At 36.5% G+C, this 21,597-nt stretch overlaps 1 protein-coding gene across 16 annotated transcripts in view; it reads left to right on the top strand.

The window, feature by feature from the left end:
- DTNB (dystrobrevin beta) overlaps positions 1-21,597 on the top strand; it is a 244,842-nt gene that overhangs the window by 19,992 nt on the left and 203,253 nt on the right. For all 16 annotated transcript variants that reach the window (XM_038560959.1, XM_038560968.1, XM_038560966.1 and 13 more), the window contains exons 2-3: positions 8,238-8,305; positions 17,154-17,234. In XM_038560959.1, the coding sequence (XP_038416887.1) occupies positions 8,239-8,305; positions 17,154-17,234 (148 nt within the window). In that variant the 5' untranslated portion in view covers position 8,238. The remainder of the gene's footprint in view (positions 1-8,237; positions 8,306-17,153; positions 17,235-21,597) is intronic.

Genomic DNA, 21,597 nt, shown 5'->3' with positions numbered 1-21,597 from the left:
CTCATTCTGTTTGATGAGGCATTAAACAGCCTCTTCTAGGGACTTACTGTTTCAACTGTTTTTTGATTGAAGAAACTTTACTTACATTCTCATAGCTAGAACTCTGGGTGGTGTTTTTGTTTTTGTTTTTGTTTTTGTTTTTGTTTTTTTTACATTTTGTAGACTAAGGCTGTGCTCTGGTTTTTTTTAATTATTAATTTTGCTTCAAAAGTGTTTATTGTTGCATTGTTCAAAGTAGTAGATAATTGGAAATAATTGCCAACAATCAAGGCTTGAATAAGGAATTGTGATAAATTTCTGTTCTACCATTCAAAATTATGTTTTTGAAGAGTGCTCAATGGCATGGAAAGATGTTCATATATATTGTTAAATTCCTTCCCTTAGTTTTATCGAAGTGTAATTGACAAATAAAATTGTATATCTTTAAAGTGTACAGTGTGATTTGATACATATATACCTTGTGAGATGATTACCACAGTTGAGTTAATTAACACAACTATCACTTCACAGTTATCTTTTTTTGTGGTAGTTTAAGATCTATTCTCTTATCAAATTTCAAGTATACAATACAGTACAGTATTACCAACTATACTTATCACCGGGTACATTTGATCCCCAGACCTCATTCATCCAATAACTGAAAGTTTGTACCCTTTGATCACTATCTTCCCATTTCTCCCACCTCCCAGCCCCTGGAAATCACCATTCTACTCTGCTTCTGCTTCTATGGTGAGTTTGACTTTTTTTTTATTGCTAGATTCCACATATGAATGAGTTCATGGTATTTGTTTTTCTTTCTCTTAGTTCACTTTGTACCTTAATCTTTTTAGTTGGATAGAGTGAAGCTCCTGAGTAGGATCCCTGAAGATGGAACGTGTTGGCATAAATACACCTAGTGGATTTTTCTGTATATCCACAGGATGAACTACAGGAAGATGTGGGTGCAGAGTCTGAGATCACAGTGTCATAGAATTGTATTTGTGCATTCATGTGGACAAAGATTTTGGCAGTCGAAATGGGAAAAAAGGGTGGATGCTTGTGATCATGAGGAAGGAAATGGCAGGGTTTGAAGCCAGTTAGAATATGAAGGGAATGATACAGAGGTGTTGGTTACCTCTTGATCAGGAGGCTAAGAAAAGGCAAAGTGCCAGGAATGCAAGTGGAAGGAAGTAAAGAAATGTACTTGCATTCATGTTGTAAGTGTTGATTTTCAAGGTTTTATCAGAAGGACAAGGATATACAATCAGGTGTGGCAGTAGAATTAGATATTTGTTGAGTGTGGAAATGTTAAAATCATAATTACAGGGCTTAAGCTATTAGTATCCATAGAGCACTGGATGGACTCACCTATCAGTAAGGCCTAGGGGAATCATTTATAGTGATCTTAGTTTGTATGTACCCTATATTTTATGTAATCTGAATTGTAGGGTTGGTTGAAGTGAAAAGACTTAATGTTTTAGTTTGAGTTCTCCCCAGAAGCTGACTCAAACAGGATTGAGTGCAAGTATTTTGTTTTGGAGATTATCCCAGGAAATACTAGTAGGGGACCGTGAAGATAGGGAAAGGAAGTTTAGCAAATAAAGGATTTGTTTCAAGCAAGTTACCACTGTGAGAAACTGAGCTTATTCCTCCTGGGGAACTCTAGGAGCCGATGTAAAACATGTCCTCAGAGCAAGGTAGGTGGAGTATCTATCGGTCATTGGATAGGAATGTTTCCAAAGGATGGTAATTCTATAGTATTTCAGGCTTGACAGCAAGGAACTTTCTCTCAGAAGTCAAAGAAAGCCATCAGTATTTTGTTTTTAAGATTTTATTATTTTTTAATTTGGCTCCATGCCCACCGTGGGGTCTGAAGCCATGACCCTGATGAGATCAAGACCAGAGTTGAGATCAAGAGTAAGATACTCAACCAACGGAGCCACCCAGGTACCCCTTACAGATTTTATTTTCAAGTAATCTCTCTACCCAATGTGGGGTTCAAACCTGCAATCCTGAGATCAAGAGTCATATGCTCTACTGACTGACCCAGCCAGGTGCCCCCTGTTTTCTTTTGTTTTTAAAGCAGATACTGTCAGTCCAGTAGAGACAGAATTGGCAAAGATTAGGAGACATGGGCAGGGAGCCCGCTTTTGCCTCTTTTCTTTATACTATGCCATGTCGTTCTAGCATCTCCATTTTCTATAGGTCATCAATCCTCCTCACACCGAGGCTCAAATGAGTCCATCTAGCTGTACATTAGGACTGGCTCTAGGTGTCCTCTGGAACATTGCGTCCTAGGTCATGGGGGGAGTGCCCCTATACCAACAATTCTCACCAACCTTATTCTTGGTGGCCAAGTTCATTCCCAGGTCCCACCAGTGCATTTCATCAGTCCAATAGCTGTTTTGGTAAATCACTCCTTTCTATCCAAAGTAAGGACCGTATGTCTCTATTTCCATGAGGCCAAGACTTGACCCTCGTTATTAGCTTGGAATCAGTGAAGGAGGTAGGGACAGGTCCTGAGAAGGGGTCAGCATCTTTTGAGGAATGTATCTCAGATGAGGCCTTTTGTGGTCTAGGCAGAGGAGAGCGCCATCTTGTAGTAAGAGCCAGGGAGCCACTTCTTTTGGCTCAGAGGGTTCAGGAGAATCTTGACTGGACTGTGAATTCAGTCTTGTCTTGTCTTGTCTTGTCTTGTCTTGTCTTGTCTTTTCTTTTCTTTTCTTTTCTTTCTTTCTTTCTTTCTTTCTTTCTTTCTTTCTTTCTTTCTTTCCTTCTTCCTTCCTTCCTTTTCCTTTTTCCTTTTTCCCCTTCCTTCCTTCCTTCCTTCCTTCCTTCCTTCCTTCCTTCCTTCCTTCCTTCCTTCCTTCCAGATTTTATATATTTATTCATGAGAGACATAGAGAGAGGCAGAGACACAGGCAGAGGGAGAAGCAGGATCCATGCAGGGAGCCCGACGCAGGACTCGATCTCAGGACTCCAGGATCACGCCCTGGGCTAAAGGCAGGTGCTAAACCGCTGAGCCATCCAGGCATCCCTGAATTCAGTCTAATAACTTACCAACTTTCATAATCAGAATTTGGGACTGATTTTTAGCACAATCTGCCTTCTAGTTGTAGGGACTGAGAGCTCCTTAAAATGCTGCTGTGAGGTCTTCTGGCTGTCATTATCATGCTTTGAATTGGTACTTAGATGATTTAGGTCTTGACATTTTCTTTCTTCTGTGCATCAATGCTACTTAACAAAAACTCAACCAATTTAATTATCTTTAAAATTCTTGATGCCCCTATATCTCTCAAATGCTAAAGCTATCACATAACCTGGTCATCTTTACCTGTATCGCATCCCACCTCCACCACATTGAGAGTCTTAGTAATATTGAGGCAACAGCATACCAGGGGTTCTCACCAAGCCACTTAATTACCAGCACTGGGAACCTTGTCTGTCATCTGGTTGGTAAGTGAACTACTTACAGAATGTTATATCAGGATCAAATCTGTCTTATTTTGGGTATTCTAGAAGCAAATGCTGATGTAAAGATAAGTGCAAGTTTGTTTTTGTTTTTTTTTTTTTTTCATGAATAAATAAATAAAACCTTAAAAAAAAAATCAAATGGCCTTTTCCAGTATTGTACTGTCTTGATGACTGTGGCTTTAGAGTAATTCTTCAAATTGAGTACCATAATCCTGCAACTTTATTCTTCCTTTTCAAAAGTGTCTTGTCGGTCAGCCCGGGTGGCTCAGTGTTTTAGCGCTGCCTTCAGTCCAGGGCCTGATCCTGGAGACCTGGGATCGGGTCCCACGTTGGGCTCCCTGCATGGAGCCTGCTTCTCCCTCTGCCTGTGTCTCTGCTTGCCCCCCCCGCCCCGGTGTGTCTCATGAATAAATAAATAAAATATTTAAAAAAGCAAACAAACAAAAGTGTCTTGTCTATTCCTTTTGCCTATTCATATAAAATTTAGAATTGTCTATATTTATAAAAATTTCTGCTGGAATTTTGAGTAGACTGACTGGGTAGATGGTATGTCTGTTTGTTTGAGTCTTTTAAAAATTTCATCACTGTTGGGTAGTTCCAGTATATAGATCCTATACATACTTTGTTAGTGTATACCTAAGGATCTCATTTTTGTTAGATATATTGTAAATGCTGTTTCCTAAGTATTCAGTTTCTAATTGTGTGGTGTTAGTAAACAGAACTGTGGTTGACTTTTGTGTTTTGACCTTGTGTCCTGTAACAGTGTTAGACTCACATTTTAGTTTTAGGACCTTTTTTTTGGCTCCTAGAATTTGCAATTTCTACAAAAATAATCATGCTGTCTGCAAGTAGGGACAATTTTATATCTTCCTTTCCAATCTGTTTTCCTTTTATTTTTTGTTTTATTTCAGTGGCTGAGACATGCTGTATGATGTTTAATAGAAGTCATAAGAATGGGCATCCTTGTCTTGGTCCCAATCTCAGGGGGAAAGCATATAGTTTTCTACCATTAAGTGTGACCTTAGCTGTAAATTTTCTGTAGATGCCCTGTATCAGGTGGAGAAAAGGGTTTTTTTCTAGCTTGTAGAGACTTTATCATCAGGAAGGGACATTGTATTTTGTCAGGTGCTCTTTTTGCATCTGATATAAGTGTGTTTTTTTCCATTAGATTGTTAATATGTTGGATTATATTGATTAATTTTCAAATGTTGAACTGGCCTTGCATCCCTGGGTTAAACTCCCACTGCTTCCGAGGTTTTTATATATTGCTTGATTCAATTTATAATATTTTCTTGAGGATTTTTCTGTCTGTGGTCATGAGAGACATTTGTTTTTGTACTGTCCTTGTCTGTTTTGGGTATTAGGATATTAGTGACTTTTCAAAATGAATAGGGAGATGTTCTTTTGTATTTTCTTGTAGCAATTATGTGAGATTGGTGTTATTTCTTCTAATACCTTTTCCATTGCTGTTCTTCATTTGTAATATTTTGTAATTATTTTTCCTTTCTGAAGAACTTTCTTTAGCAATTATTTTAGAGCATGTCTACTGGCTACAAATTCTCTTAGTTTTCTTCAATTTCTAAAGGATAATATCCTTTTAATATAAAATTAAAAGCATTGCTCTACCATCTTCTGACTTCCATAGTTTCTCATGAGAAATCTGCAGTAATTCATATCATGGTTCCTCTCAAACAGGAGTTGGTGGGTTATGTTCTGTCAGTTGACTGCTTGTTTGTTTTCAAAAGAAAATTTCAACAAAGCCATACCTACTTGTCTATATATAGTTTGTGGCTGTTTTCATGCTGCAGTGGCAATGGTGAGTAGTTGTGACAGAGACCACATGGCTGGTAAACCTAAAATATTTACTATTTGGCTCTTTAAGAAAAAACTGGCTGATCCCTATCCTATGAGTAAAATGTTCTTTTACTCTGATTTCTTTCAAGAATTTTTCTTTATTTTTCAGCAATTTGATCATGATATAACTATTATCATGAGTTTCTCTGCTTTGCTCAGTTTCTTGAATTTGTAGGTATATCTTTCACTGAACTTGGTAAGTTCTCACCTATTATGTCTTCATGAATTGTGTAGCACCACATCACCACATTTCTTTTCTCCCTTTGGGATTCTGAGCACATGATGAATGTTGGATCTTTTGTTTTTGTCCACCAAGTCCCTGAGGTTTTATTCCTTAAAAAAAAAAAGAAAAAAAAAAAAAAAAAAGAAATCTCTCTCTCTCTCTCTCTCTCTCTCTCTCTCTCTCTCTCTTTTCTGTTCAGATCGGATAATTTCTGTTTGATATATCTTAAAGTTTACTGATTCTTTCCTCTGTCATCTCCATTCTACCATTGAGTCCATCCAGTGAGTCCCCTACCTCCTCTAATGAGTGTATAATTTCAGTTCTAATATTTCCATTTGGTTCATTTCATATCTTTTGTTTCTCTGCTGACACTTAAGATTTCAACTCTTGTTTCAGGAGTGTTTGTGATTGCTAATATGAGCATTTTTATAATCACTGCTTTAAAGTCTCTGTCAGGGGTGCCTTGGTGGCTCAGTGGTTGAGCGTCTGGCCTCTGCGTGGGTTGTAATCCTGGGGTCCTGGGATTGAGTTTCACGTTGGGCTGCCTGTGGGGAGCCTGCTTCTCCCTCTGCCTGTGTCTGTGCCTCTCTGTGTGTCTCTCATGAATAAATAAATAAAATCTTAAAAAAAAAATCTCTGTCAGGTTATTCCACCATCTGTTTCATCAGGTTACTGGCATCTGTCGATTGTCCTTTCCCTTGTGAGTTAAAGATTTTCTTGTTTGCCAAATAATTTTGTATTGTTTCCTAGACATACTGAACATTTTAAGACTTTGGGTCTTCTTTACATTTTAGATAATGTTGATATTTTTGTTTTAACATTATAGTTTGGTGGATAACCTGATGATCCAGAATATTAATTTTTCAAGATTAATTTGAAAAGAAAGATAAAATTTAGAAAATTTTCATAAAGAACTTAGAGAGCTCCAGGAATTCTTAGACCCTACTTTGAAAAAAGTGATGTAGAGAAATAGCAGTAATGTAGACAAAAAGTAGAAGAAAGGATATAATAAATGAGATATGTTATAAAGGATATTATGATAATATCTTTTAATTTGTGGTTAGCATTTTGCAATTTGTATTACTTAGTGAGAGACCAAGATTGGGGAGGAGGCAGTAAACTTAAATATCTTAATTTCTTTGTAATTATAGGCTCCTGATACCAACTCTTGTTTTTTTTAATCTAGGACCTAGATTTCATTAAATTTTTGGTGTTTCTAGTTGGTTTTTCTTTTGGCTTTCTTCCTGTTTAAAATTTTTTCCTCTTGGTAAATTGTTAAGTAACCATTATGTATGTTGAAGCCTACTTAGTAATATATCAATGACTTAGGAAAAAGTCAGCCTTAATTATCAAAATAGTCATTGTAGAATGTTAAGGAATGTATTTACATTTAAATTTTCTTTAGGATATACTTATAACTAAAAAACAAAAAAAAAAAGGATATACTTATAACTAAACTTTTGCCAGGTACCTTGTTTTAATGGATGTGTAATTTGTGTATTCCTCATTTAATTTGTGATTCTAATATTATTGAGACTGTGCTATATAAATCACTCCGTGATTTATAGTAATTTAATCTACTTAGGGAAATTATTTATCTTATGTTCTTTGTCTAGAATTTTTTTCTTCATAGAATAAGGCAAAATTCAACTGAGATTATCACAGATTTTGCATCAGTAGGGTCTGTGTAATGGGGCATTTGTTTTCTAGCTTTTTAGGTGTGGAGATTTGGCAGTATGCATCTAAAAGCAACAATTATGTAAGAAGTTTAATGAAAGGGTGGAATTTTACTCTACCACTTCAGAGTTGTGCCCTCAAGCAAGTTAGTGTTTTCTAGCTTGTTTCCTAATCTACGAAATGGGGGTAGTAATGATACCAGTATCTAGGGTTGTTGGAAGAATTAAATGAACTAATACATGGAAAGAGTTTTAACAGAGTGACTGGCATAGTTTGTGACTGTCAACCCAAACTATTACCATATTGATAAAAAATTTACCTTCAGGAGTTCTTTGAATTTGGGGATGAATACCTTTTTGTTCACTATTGTTTAATAAGAAAACAGAAAATTTTATTTATATCTTTCTTTTAAGATTTTATTTATTCATGAGACACACAGAGGAGAGTGAGAGAGAGAGACAAGCAGAGGGAGAAGTAGGCTCCATGCAGGGAGCCCCACGTGGGACTCCTTCCCCCGTCTCCAGGATCACACCCTGGGCCGAAGGTGGCGCTAAACCGTTGAGCCACCCAGGCTGCCCATATCTTTTATATATAAGCTAATAACTATTATGTTCTTTAATTTAACCTTTCTTTTTTTTTTTAACCTTTCATTATAATTATTTTCTAAATTATATTTAGTAACATGTTTATCTATGTAAAACTGTAGGGATATAGGAAACTGTGTCCCAACTAAGCCAGGACTCTGCAGAGAAAATAAAGTTAGAAATAAGACATAGCCTCATATTTTCAGCACAGGAAGCAAGTGTATGAGCTCATTTAATTATTGACTTTGTAGTATTTTAAAACCTATCAAATAAATAAAAGTACGGTGGTTTGTCTTTTTCTATATCGGGCTTCCAGTTTATTTTTCTGATACTCTCTTAAATGTGCATATATAGTGTGGTTTCTTGTATTTCTTCATAACAGAATGATAAGCACTTGGTTGAATTGTTAAATTACAGTGGTTTAATATATCTTTCTTTGTTTCTAGAATGATTGAGGAAAGTGGGAACAAGCGGAAGACCATGGCAGAGAAGAGGCAGCTGTTCATAGAAATGCGTGAGTCTTGAGTGCTTCTGGATTCCTTGGTTCCTTGTTTGTATGTGTGGGGACGCCTTTTTTTCTTTTTCCTGATCAAGTCACAGCTTTAAGCATTAGCATGTTCCTTTTTTTTTTTTTTAAAGATTTATTTATATCAGAGAGAGACAGAGTACAAGCAGAGTGAGGGGCAGAAGGAGAGGGAGTGGGAGAGAATCTTACGCTGACTCTATGCTGAGCATGGATCCTGACTTGGGGCTCTATTTCACGACTCTGAGATCATGACTTGAGCTAAAATCAGGAGTTGGGTGCTTAACTGATTGAGCCACCCAGGCACCCCAAGCATTAGCATGTTCCAAGCTCTAGGAAAGGAGGAACGGGAGTTGAATCATAGAGTTGAAGGACCTCAAGCCAGAGCATATATTGTAATTGAGTTGACTTGAATTGCTTTCTTCAGCAAGATCATAAATACTAAAGCAGAAATATTACCTAAAACATCTGGGAGTTTAAGATTTATTTTAAGGAAATCTCTACAAGTAACATGGACTCAAATTTATAATCCTGAAATCAAGAGTTGCATGCTCTGCCAACTGAGCCAGCCAGGTGTCCTAAGGTACACCAGTCAGTTTAGATCTCTTACTGTAACTCCATTGTTACCATGAGGTTGCAGGTGGTGATAAATAATTAATACATTATATAAGATACCTTATACTAGATACAGATTCTAAGATATAGAGAACTGAGTGTTAGGGCAACATTTAAAGCTATAGGAATAATTAAAAAAGCACAAATATATATGGCTTGGTATATTACTTTGTGATACAATTTGAAATCTTCTGTTAAAAAATTATATTCTTCTATAAAACTTGAACAAAGAGAAAGATAGCTGAGAGGAATGGAATAGTTCCCAGTATTTGAATGACTTTGTTGGTCTGCGATTACTTATCTATGTGGCCTGGACTGTGTGGCCTTGACCAGTGCACTCACATTTGGTGGATCACAAATTCCTTTGCCATGAATTAGAGTTACTGGTCTGTACCAGTGATCGTGATATCCTTTAAAAGCATTGTACTCTTTTTAAAAAGTGGGATCTTACGAAGACCCTCAACATGTGTCATAAAATTGGTACTGCTTGGTTAGAGAGGGGAGACAGGAGCCCTGCCTGAGATAGCCCCTGAGAAAATGGTAGAAATCTAGAGTTCTGCATATCACAGAGTAAAAATCGACAGATAAAGCCTCAAAAAATCAGTAGATAAAAATCAAGGTATTTAAAATCTTTGGAGTCTTAGTAATAGCAGGCAGATTTTGACTCAACTCAGATCTATATTGTCCTGTCAAGCATAAACTAGGTAAATATTTGTTGAAGATGTCAGAGAAGAAATTTTTGGCATTGGGTGGGCAGTCAGTTGGGCAATCTTTGAGTTCTGTAGTTCTGGGTCTCCAGTTGCTAGTCATCCAGGTCAGACACCTTGCAGTCACTTCCCTCCACCTCACCTTCTGCCTCCAAAGTCGCAAAATGCAGCTGAGTTTAATCTCATACGGGAGTCTTGAGTGGTCTGTTCCTCATACTGTAGTGGCACTGAATCCAGGCTCTGCCATCAGACTGCCTGTGTTTAGGCCCTGGCTGTATAACCTTAGGTGACTTTACTTCATCTCTGTGCTATAGTTTCCTTGCCCATAAAACAAGAATAGTATCTACTTCATAGAATTATTGTGAAGATTAAATGAGATACTGTCACTTAGGCACATAGCACAGTGCTTGACACAGAATAGTAGGTATTTTATGTGGTTAGTTGTGTTTAATATTTTTATCATCATTACTTTTCTGAACTAAAGCAATCTGTTTCAGATCTTTTCTTTCAGGGTCAACCATTTCAAATCTGTGATCTCTGATGCTGCCAGCTGAACTGTATAAATCTGTGTTACTTCCTTCTTAGATCCTCTCAGTTGCTCCTCATCACTCTCCCAAGAAAGCCCAAGCTCCTGGGCATGCCAGGCAAGGCTCTTCTGGCCTCTTTTGTCCTCAGTTCACAGGTTCCCGGTTCCCATCACACACTGTATGTGCCATCTCCCAAATGGATCATGCATTTGGTGTCTTTGTGACCTTATTCATGCCATTGGGCCCACCTTCATCTCTCTTGTTGTTCCTGCTTATGTTCAAAGGGGTCATCTTTTCCATTTAATTTTTAACACATTTATTGAGGGTCTATTATGTTCCAGGCACTGTTCTAGGTGCTGGGGATAAGGGGAGAACTGAACATAGTCTCTGACTTCTCTCATATTGCTCACATTTTGAGAAGGAGAAATGGACAAAATGAGGAAAGCAAAATAAATAATAATTCCGATACTAACAAGTGCCTGGGATGCCTTCAGTAAATAAACACGAGCATGCAAGAGAGCACAACTAAGATAGATATTTGGAGTAGATATTGTGTATTCTGTGAAGAATTGGGTTTGCTGCTTGGTAAATGTTATCATTTTGACACAAACCTCAAATTGCCTTTCTCTGTAACAAACTCAAGTATATGGAGTTTTGGAGATGTTTTGGAGATGTTTGGTAAATATAGCTTTGTTTGTTTGGAGATGTTTGGTAAATATAGCTTCTTGTCTCCCCTCTTTTTTCATGGGAAGAATTGCATTGGTGACAGTGGTATCTGCTGCTAAAAGCCCTACTCTCTCTTTTCCAATATCCTGCCTAATCTCCATTAGTGCCTTCTATAGATGTAAAAATCATCTTTTGCCAGCCTTATCATATGATTCTACTGTCTAGGTTTTGGGTTGATTTTATGTTAATTTTGAATCCACTGATCTTTCTCCTCTCTTTCATTAGTCTCAATGGGTATTTAATAGATTCTTACTTATGTAGGTATATCCATCTTTTTTTTTTTTTTTAAAGACGTCACTTTTTTATTTTTTATTTATTTATTTATTTTTTAAGACGTCACTTTTTTAGAGCAGTTTTAAGTTCACAGTAAAACTGAGAGGCAGGTAAGGTAAGTTCCCATAGGATATGTGCTTAGTTTCCTCCTTTACTCCCCACCGGAAGGTAGACTCACTACAAATGATAGGCCTGTGTTGACAAATTGTTAACACCCAAAATTCGTAGTTTACATGAGGGTTCATTCTTAATGTTGTACATTCTTTGGGACTGTATGTACATATTTTTAAAGATTTTATTTATTTATTTGAGAGAGAGAGAGAGCCAGAGAGAGAGAGCGCGCACAAGTGGGGGTCAGGGGAGGAACAGAGGGAGAGGGAAAAGCAGACTTATGATTCGAGAATCATGAATGAGTATCGAATTTTATCAGATGTTTTCTGCTTCTCTTGAGATGAATATATTTCTCCTTTACTCTGTAAATATAGTACTGGGCTAGCAATCTTTCCTTAAATGGTCAGAAAGTAAATATTTTAGGATTTGCAGACCATATGATGAGTTCTCTGTCAGAGTGACTCAACTTTGCCGTATAGCTTGAAAGCAGTCCTAATAATTTAATAATTTAGTTAGGTTGTATTTTCCAATGTTGGATGACCCTTATTATTACTCCTTTCTATAATACTTTTAAGCCTTTCTGTTTTTAGACCATACCTTTAAATTCCCTACTGTTCTTTCTTTGCTTAATATTTTCTCTGGTTAGACTCTAAGTGCCATGAGAATAAGGATCACATCTATTTATCTTGGTGACCTCAGTAGCTCGATAGATATTTATTGAAAGAAGAGTGGAGTAAATTACATGGAAATAATTTGTTAGTTTACGATTCTGACATGATATAAAATTACTAAGAAAAATGAAAGGTGGTAAGTGAGAATAGTAGTTCTTAACTCTGGTGCTAAAGTATAGTTCCATCTATAAAATGCTTGATGCCAGGCCTCCCTGCTCAGAGATTCTGATTTTATTTTTCCTTTTCCAAAGTTTTGTTAGTTTCATTGGTCTTTTCAAGGAACTTTGGCTTTGTTGGTCCTCTCCATATATCTTTGTTTCTGCCTCATTATTTTGTGCCATTGTGTTTATTACTTTCTTCTTTCCACTTCAGGCAATTCTCTTGTTTTTTCCCCTGACTTCTTATATTGGGTTACTTGGGCCATTTATTTTCAGACTTTTTTCCTCTCTTATGTAAGCACTTAAGAACTTCTTTCCTGTGATTTTCTATTTTTGCCTTCCATGTGTTCCAATATATGCCATTTTCATGATTACTTCTCTGTGTTTTCTAACTTCTCTTAGGAATTATTTAGAAGTACTCTTTTAAATTTGCAAATCAGTGACTTAATTAAAAAAATATTTAGTTTAATTGGGATATGGGTCAAGGAATGAAGGATGTTCTAGAATCTTTGGTGATATTTTTTATATGTTTCTGTAAATATTCCATGTGTGCTTGAAAATATGCGTATGATTTTGTTATTTAGGTTTAGCTTGTTACATGTTTTATTCAGACTTTTTTTGTCCTTTCTGATTTGACCACTTAATTAGTGAAAGTTGTTAAAAAACCTCTGCTATGATCATGGATTTTAATTTTTTATCCCTTAGTTTTGTCTGTGATTTGCAGCTTTTGTCCATAGATGCACATGCATTAAAGTATTACATCTACCTAGGAAATTGACTGTTTTGTCATTATATAGGTACCCTCTTTTTCTACTAATGCTTTTTGCTGTGAGGTCTATTTTGTTGTTATTAATATAGCTGTATCAGTTTTCTTTGGTTAGCACGCCTTAAAACAGTATCTTTTCTTTCTTTTAAAAACTTGTGTCTTTATGTTTTTTTAAATGATTCATTTATTTATTTTAGAGGAGGGGATGTAGGGGCAGAGGGAGAGGAAGAGAAGGAATCCTCAACAGATTCCATACTGAGCCTGGATCCTGACATGAGGCTTGATCCCTGGACCCTAAGATCATGACCTGAGCCAAAATCAAGAGTTGAATGCTCAACTGACTGAGCCACCCAGGTGCTCCCATGTCCTTATGTTTTATGTGTATCTCCTGTAAACAGCATAAGGTAGATTATTTAACAACAACCATTGTGACCGACAATCTTTGTTTTTTCACTGAAGAATTTATCCTGTTTAATTTTTTAATGAATTTTTTTAATGAATATTGATAGATTTCATTTTTTCTTCCATCTTGTTTTGTGTATCAGCTGTGTCCTTTCTCTGTTTTTTTTTTCCCTTCATTTCTTGCCTTCCTTAGATGAATTGAGCTTCCTTCCTTCCATCCCACTTTTCCCTCTTCTTGGTTGTGAGTATTCTTTTTCCATCCTTTCATCCCACTTTTCCCTCTTCTTGGTTGTGTATATTCTTTTTCTATTTTTTTTGTGGCTACCCTAGAAATTCTAACATCAATTAAAATGAAATCCAGAGCTTATCAATATTCATAACTTTATTCGGAGTAATACAGGAATATTAGAAAGTTTTAGAGTATCCCTTTATGAGATATATGCTATTTTTAGAATTATTTTTTTAACACCACAAATTAGACTTTATTCTTTAGTATGATCAGTTTTCTTTTGTCTAACCTCTTTGATTATCACTTTTTTGCTTGCTTTGAAAATTTTAATCTAAATCTGGTGGAGCCAGTCATGTGTCCCTAACATTTCCCTTTGTGGGATTTTTTTTTTTTTCTAGCTTACCCACTGAGAGAGTCACCATTCTGTGGTCTGTACCTTCCTCTCTGTTGGGACCTCTGGCTTCATCTCTGATCCCCAGGGTTTCTAATCATACTGCCAAGAAAAAAAATAAGGAAGTCATTTGTGTTTATATCTGTTACTTATTCAGACTCCTATACTCTTGAAAAGTTTTGCTTATTAAAAGTGACTGTAAGTGTTCCAGGGTGCCTGAGTGGTTTAGTCAGTTGAGTCTGCTTTCAGCTCGGGTCATGATCCCACAGTTTTGGGATAGAGTCCCACATAGGGCTCCCTGCTCAGTGGGGAGCCTGCTGCTCCCTCTCCTCCCCGCTTGTCCTATCTCGGTCACTATCTTTGTCTCTCTCAAATAAAATCTTAAAAAAAAAAAAAAAAGATTGTAGGAGTTTCAGACAACTCAGAAATGTTACTATCCTTAAGTTTACTAGGTTTGTCTTCTCTTTCTCCTTCTCTCCTCCTCATGTATTAGTTAGATCCTTTTTAACAAAATACACTTACTTCTTTTATTTATTTATTTATTTTTAAATACACTTATTTCTTTACATCTTCTCTGGGTGTGCTGAGCATCTCCACCAAATCCTCTAGCCCCTAGAATGCAGTTTGGGATCCTGTGCTCTATCTGAAGAAGGTTGCATGCATCAGTGTGTTTATACAGGGAAAGGAGTTGGTTTCCCCATTACTTTTATCATCTCCTTGTATCAGCTTTTCCAAAATTATATAGTTTATGTAATATTTTTACTTTATTTGCTATATTTTTGGGGGAAAGCAGATTAGTCTTTTATACCAACAAAGAACTTTCTAATTTTCAGTTACTTATTTGTTCAGTAAATATTTCAGGTGCTATTTTTATGATGTCCTAGTTTTGGGCATATAATAATGAACAACAACACAGTAATAAAATAATCTCTGCCTTCATGAAACACTTATTTTCCTGAAAATGGAAATAAGAAATGATAGGGTGGGAGGAGCCATGATTGGGAAAGCACTGGGTGGAGGGTGGTCCAGGAAGGGATCTGGAAGGAAGCAATGTCTAGGCTCAGTCAGTTCAGTGATGTGATGAAGAAAGGGCTGGAGCAGTAAGTAGCACTTACAAAGGCTCAGATGAGAGGGCTTGGCATGTTTGGGTAATTATATGTAACCCATACTGATTGGAGTTGGGTGTGAGGTAAAATTTGAGAGTTGCATGAGCCAGACCTTTTAGCTGAGTTGGATAGTTATGTGTTTCCCAAACCTAGCTTGATTATAGGACTCTCTAGAATGAAGTCTCCAAGTTCCTCTCCAAGACTCTGATACAAGCCTATGATACAAGCAGATATAATATAACCCTTCCATTTGATTCTTTGCTTTCCTTGGGATTCTGTTATACTATAGAGGTTGATATCCTAGTCTCATGAATGAGGAGAAGTATAATATAGAAAGAAGGGTTAATCCTTTCTTAGCCTTTCCCTGTACTTCTTGGGTACTCAGTGGTTTTAGATAGTCTCCTCTCTGTCCAGGAGGTTCCCTGGGCTCTCTACCTTTGGCTAGAGTTCTGCCTGTGTGTTTGGTTAGGACTCTTTGTGCCATATCTTGATGAGCTTGAAATATACTGTCTGACATTAGTGTATTTCTTATAACGAAATATTCTCAAAATGAGTGAAAATGAAGAGTAATCTTTTCTAGTTCACAATACCCAAAGGGATAATATAATCATTTTAGTTTCTTCACTGGGGCTTTCTGTTCTTTTTTTTATGTGCCAAATTACCATATTTTCTGATCAGGAAATCAACATGACACTTACATAAGGGAAATTTTTAAAAAGTAAGGGCTATTTTTAGAGCAGTATGAGGATTTTCCTTATAGAAACCAGGAAAGATGACTGCTTCAGAAGAAGGTAAATGTATGAGAAGTTTGGGAACCTGAGTGGTTGAATATTGGTACATTAAGATTTTAATAAAGTTCTACAGCTATTGATTATATCATCTTGTAGTTATATTATATCACTCCATCTTGTAGTGGTTGAATATTGGTACATTAAGATTTTAATAAAGTTCTACAGCTATTGATTATATCATCTTGTAGATTTTTAAAAAGATTTTATTTATTTATTCATGAGAGACACAGAGAGGCAGGACATAGGCAGAGGGAGAAGCAGGCTCCCTGCCAGGAGTCCAACACAGGACTTGATCCCAGGACCCCGGGATCATGCCCTGAGCCAGAGGCAGATGCTCAACCATGAGCCACCTAGTGCCCCTTGTTTTGGGATTTGGACTACTATTAGACTTTTAAAATGATATTATGGCCAGGGTTCCCTAAAATTTCTGAATCCTGTGCCATCCCATTCTTATTTCTGCCTTTTCCCACTGGGTTATATTATTATTTTTTTTAATTTAAAAAAATATTTTATTAATTTATTCATGAGAGACAGAGAGAGAGAGGCAGAGACATAGGCAGAGGGAGAAGCAGGCTCCCCATGGGGAGCCCGATGTGGGACTCAAACCCAGGACCCTGGGATCATGACCTGAGCCGAAGGCAGACGCTCAAACACTGAGCCACCCAGGCATCCCTCCCACTGGGTTTAGAGGGATGTATTTTCATAGGGAAAAAAATGACAAAGGAAAACAGAGTGATACTTGGATCTTGACTAGCACCTAAAACCTTAAAGTGGAGATGTCTGGCAAACTGGGCTGGAGCTTGCAGAGTTTCCCGTTTTCTTCAACTGGTTCACTTTGGACATTTGTGATATTTGCCCTGTTTCATTATGCAGTACCTAGATCTGGCTTTACCGGAGGAAGCATCTGAAGAGAGTGAGTTACATACCACGGGCACTGAGTTTTTCCTATACCTTCTCCATGAGCAGACAAGGCCTGATAACTGTCCTGTAGTCTGATCCATCAGATTAGTACTCTTTCTGTTTAGTTGATGGGGATAGGACTTTCCTTTCCCAGCTGCTCACATTAGTTTTCCTCGTATTTCCCACAGAAGTAGTAGAAAAGGGAAGATTCGCTGAAGTTATGAATGTTCTCCCTTAGAATTTTTGTTAGGCTGGCAGACAGGATAATGTAGGCAAAACTGCTAGCATGGTCCTGAGCACAGAGTGGGCACTACTAACCTTTCCTTATCCCTTTTGTTTTCTCAGAAGAAGACCTAGTTGACATGTTAGATATAGCCTGTGTACATGCTGTGGAAAAGAGTCACTTCCCAGCATTTAGAAATTCCGTGGTAAATCCAGCTGAACATCTTGTTTGTACTTTTTTCAGGTGCTCAGAATTTTGATGTCATACGGCTATCAACTTATAGAACAGCTTGCAAATTACGATTTGTACAAAAACGATGCAACCGTAAGTCATTTCAGCTAATTTCTGTGATAGCTGCATAGTGCTCTCAAAACTAAAAGGTTTTAGTATCTTTTAGTCATATTGTAATGTTAATTAAATTTTTTTTGTCCTAAGTGTTTATTAAAATGTAAAAATTAGTCACGGAAAGAACTCATTTTACTCTGTGTGTCCTTCAAAATGTTTGCCCAAATACAATAATGTAACTGGTTTTGAGGGTGGCACAGTATTAATGTTCTTTAAATGAGAGAATTGATTTCTCCTTCTCACCTTTCTATGTTTAAAAAATATACAAAAAAAAAATACAAAATGAGTATGATAATCAGCTTCTGGAAGAAAAGAAAAACAGTATTTTAATGGAAGCGTAGTAAGTTAATTTTCTTGATTAAAGTGAATACAACACAAATCAGCCTTTTTTTTTTTATAAGTAATCATTATGAGAATTGCTACTTATAAGTAAATGAAATATATGTGTATGTATGTATATGCATACACATGCACACAGGCATATAAAATCTTCCTCTCTTAATTTCCATGAAGATTAACTTATGACAGAATTATTGTATTTTTCTTGTGTGTGTGTGTGTGTGTGCGCATGTGTATGTGTATTAATGAAAAACTATTTTGTGTAATGGAAAGAACATTGGCTTTTGAATTGGAAAAATCTTAGTTTTAGTCCTGGTTTTGACATTTACTATAAGCATGTGATGTTGGGTAAGTCACTTTAACATCTAAATACTTCAACCCTACTTTAAGTGTTACTCAAAAATCCTTGCATGAAATTCTCTTTAGAGAGTTTACCATGTCATGCTGGACTGAAGTCTCCGGTTTCCTAAAGCATTGTTTTTCAAATTATGGGTTGTAACCCATTAATGGTTCATGAAATCATTTTGATGAGCTGTAGCCAGAATTTAAAACATGTAATAGAGAAAAAAAGAGAAGGAAAAAAAAATCAGAACACAAATTATGTGATAAGGTTAAAAGTATTTTGTGAAACTTTTTTTTTTATATATCTAGAAGAGTGTGTGTGTGTTGATTTAAATATATTTCTGGGGATCCCTGGGTGGCGCAACCGTTTAGCGCCTGCCTTTGGCCCAGGGCGTGATCCTGGAGACCCGGGATCGAATCCCACGTCGGGCTCCCGGTGCATGGAGCCTGCTTCTCCCTCTGCCTGTGTCTCTGCCTCTCTCTCTCTCTCTCTCTCTGTATGACTATCACAAATAAAAAAAATTAAAAAAAAAATATTTCTGTGGGTTGTGGTAAAACCACTGTCAATTTTAATAATTGACAACTACAATTTTAATAATTCTTCCTGTTTCTTGGGAACCAGCAGTCTGTGTGTGGAGTGTTGAGAGTCTGAACCCAGGCTATTGGCATTAGTAATGTATAGTAAAAGATGCATTGTTCTAGAAGTTTTATTTTGTCACATTTGATTCTTTTTAATCAGCGTTGAATTTTTTTGTTTGTGGGTGTACAGTTTAGGAGTAAAATTTTAGTTTTGTCCACGTGTATGTTCTGTTGTCCCTATACTGTTTATTGAAAAGGCCATCCTTTTTTCTTCACTGCCCAAAAATCTTTCCTCATACTCATTAGGAGAAATATGTAAAAATTTTCATAGCAGTTTCCATGTATGAGAACTGCTTTTGGACTCTGTGTTCCGTTGGTCTGTTTGTCCTATCAATAACCACTATTATAGCTTTATAAAAAGTCTTTTTTAAAAAGATTTACTCATTTATTTGAGAGAGAGTGAGAGTTTGGGGTGGGGGTCAGGGCAGAGGAGAGGGAGAGAGACAATCTTAAGCTCCATGTTAAGCAGGCAGCCCAACTCAGGGCTCGATTCTGACCCAGAGATAATGGCCTGAGCTGATACAATATCAAGAGTTGGACACTTAACTAATTGAGCCACCCAGGTACCTCCTTTTGTAGTAAATCTTAACATCAAATAGAGCAAGTCTGTCTACTTTGTTGTTTTTCTTTTTAAGATTGGGACATTTTTGGCCTTTTACATTTATTTTCATATAAACTTTATTTTATTTTATTTTTTTCATATAAATTTTAGAATCTGATTATCAATTTCTACTAAGAACAAACAAAATGAAGCAAAGAACTCTGCTAGGATTTTTCCATCTTTATTTCTTTTTTTAAGGTATAATTTATATATAGTAAAATTTATCCTTTTAACATACAGCCCTGTGGCATTTTGTTGGGACTGCACTGAATCTATAGGTTAAGTTGGGGAGAATTGATATTTATAGATTTATTTTTTTCATAGAGACATTACAGTTCTTCCATTGGATTTGTTCCTAAATCTTTGATAATTTATGCTATTATAAATAATATTTTAAAATTTCATTTTCTGTTGCTAATAGAAATATAGTAATTTTTATGTTTTATATATAGCAATAATTCTAGACTCAAATATCAGTTTTAGTAATTTATCTAGTGAATCTGATTTTCTATGTGTAGAATTTTGTCATTTCTGAATAATGACAGCTATATTTCTTCATTTCTGAAATTCACATGGATAATTACTGCTTATTTATATTGGTTAGGACCCAAAGTACAATAGAAATGATAATAGTGAGCATTTCTTTTTTAAGATTTATTTATTTATTTTAGAGAGAAAGAGAACGCAGGTGTGTGAGCAAGGGGAGGGGCAGAGGGAGGCAGAGAAAAACTCAAGTAGACTCCCTGCTGAGCATGGAGCCCATCAGGACCCTGAGATCATGACCTGAGCTAAAATCAACAGTTGAATGCTTAACCAACTGAGCCGTACAGATGCCCCATTTCTTTTTTTTTTTTTAATTGAAGTATAGTTGATACACAATGTTACATTTGTTTCACATATACAACATAGTGATTCTACAACTCTGTGTGTTAGCTATGCCTACTGCAAATGTAGCTACCATCTGTCACCATACAATGCTATTACAGTACCATTGACTGTATTCCCTATGCTTTTCTTTTTATTCTCATGACTTATTCATTCCATAACTAGAAGCTTGTATCTCTCATTCCCCTTCACCCATTCTGTCCATCCCCTTACCCCCTCCCTCTGGCAATGACCAGTTCTTTGTATTTAGGGGCCTGTTTCTGGTTTTTTGTTTATGTGTTCTTTTGTTTTCTATATTCCACATATAAGTGAAATCATATGTTATTTGTCTTTCTCTGTGTGACTTATTTCACTTAGTGTGATACCCTCTATGTCCATCCATGTTGTTGCAAATGGTAAAATCTCATTCTTTTTATATGGCTGAATAATCTTCCATTCTATATGTATACCACATCCTCTTTGTTTATTCATCCATCAGTGGATGCTTGGGTTGTTACTGTATAATGACTAATGTAAATAATGATGCAGTAAACAAAGAGGTGCATGTATCTTTTCAAATTAGTGTCATTTTCTTTGGGCAAATACCCAGTAATGGAATTACTGATTCATGTGGTATTTTTATTTTTAATTTTTTGAGGAACCTCCTTCTTGTTTTCCATAGTTACAGTACCAATTTATATTCGATAGTGGGCATTTCTTATCTCATTCACAATATCAGAGGAAAGGCTTTCAACATTTACTATTAAGTAATATGTTTGCTGTAGTTTTCTGTAAATATCTTTTTTTTAAATTTTTATTTATTTATGATAGTCACAGAGAGAGAGAGAGAGGTAGAGACATAGGCAGAGGGAGAAGCAGGCTCCATGCACTGGGAGCCCGATGTGGGATTCGATCCCGGGTCTCCAGGATCGCGCCCTGGGCCAAAGGCAGGCGCCAAACCCCTGCGCCACCCAGGGATCCCAGTTTTCTGTAAATATCTTTAATCAGATTAAGGACATTGCCTAGTACTGTGTTTTTTCATTTCTTTTTTTTTTTTTTTTTTTTTTTTAATTTTTATTTATTTATGATAGTCACAGAGAGAGAAAGAGAGAGAGGCGGAGAGACATAGGCAGAGGGAGAAGCAGGCTCCATGCACCGGGAGCCCGATGTGGGATTCGATCCGGGGTCTCCAGGATCGCGCCCTGGGCCAAAGGCAGGCGCCAAACCGCTGCGCCACCCAGGGATCCCTGTTTTTTCATTTCTGAATGTGGTCTTTTTGATAATTGGTAACTTAATTTCATTTTGATCAAAGAGCATGTTTGAAATGACTTGAATCCTTTGAAATTTGCCAAGATCAGCTTTATGACTCAGGATAAGGTCAATTTTCATACATGATGTTTGTGGTCTTGAAAATAGAGTATATTCTCTAAACACTAGGGGCAGGATTTCATGTTGTGCCCATTATACCTACTTTGCCAGTTGTAAAGTTTGATTGTCTACATCTGTATTTATGCTTGTATGTTTGCTCTACCACATACTGAGAGAAATGTATTAATA

The sequence above is a fragment of the Canis lupus genome, chromosome 17 (assembly GCF_011100685.1).
Source record: "Canis lupus familiaris isolate Mischka breed German Shepherd chromosome 17, alternate assembly UU_Cfam_GSD_1.0, whole genome shotgun sequence".
Taxonomy (NCBI): Eukaryota; Metazoa; Chordata; class Mammalia; order Carnivora; family Canidae; genus Canis; species Canis lupus.
Note: the sequence above shows the minus strand (reverse complement) of the source record. Positions and strands in the feature narration are given on the sequence as shown.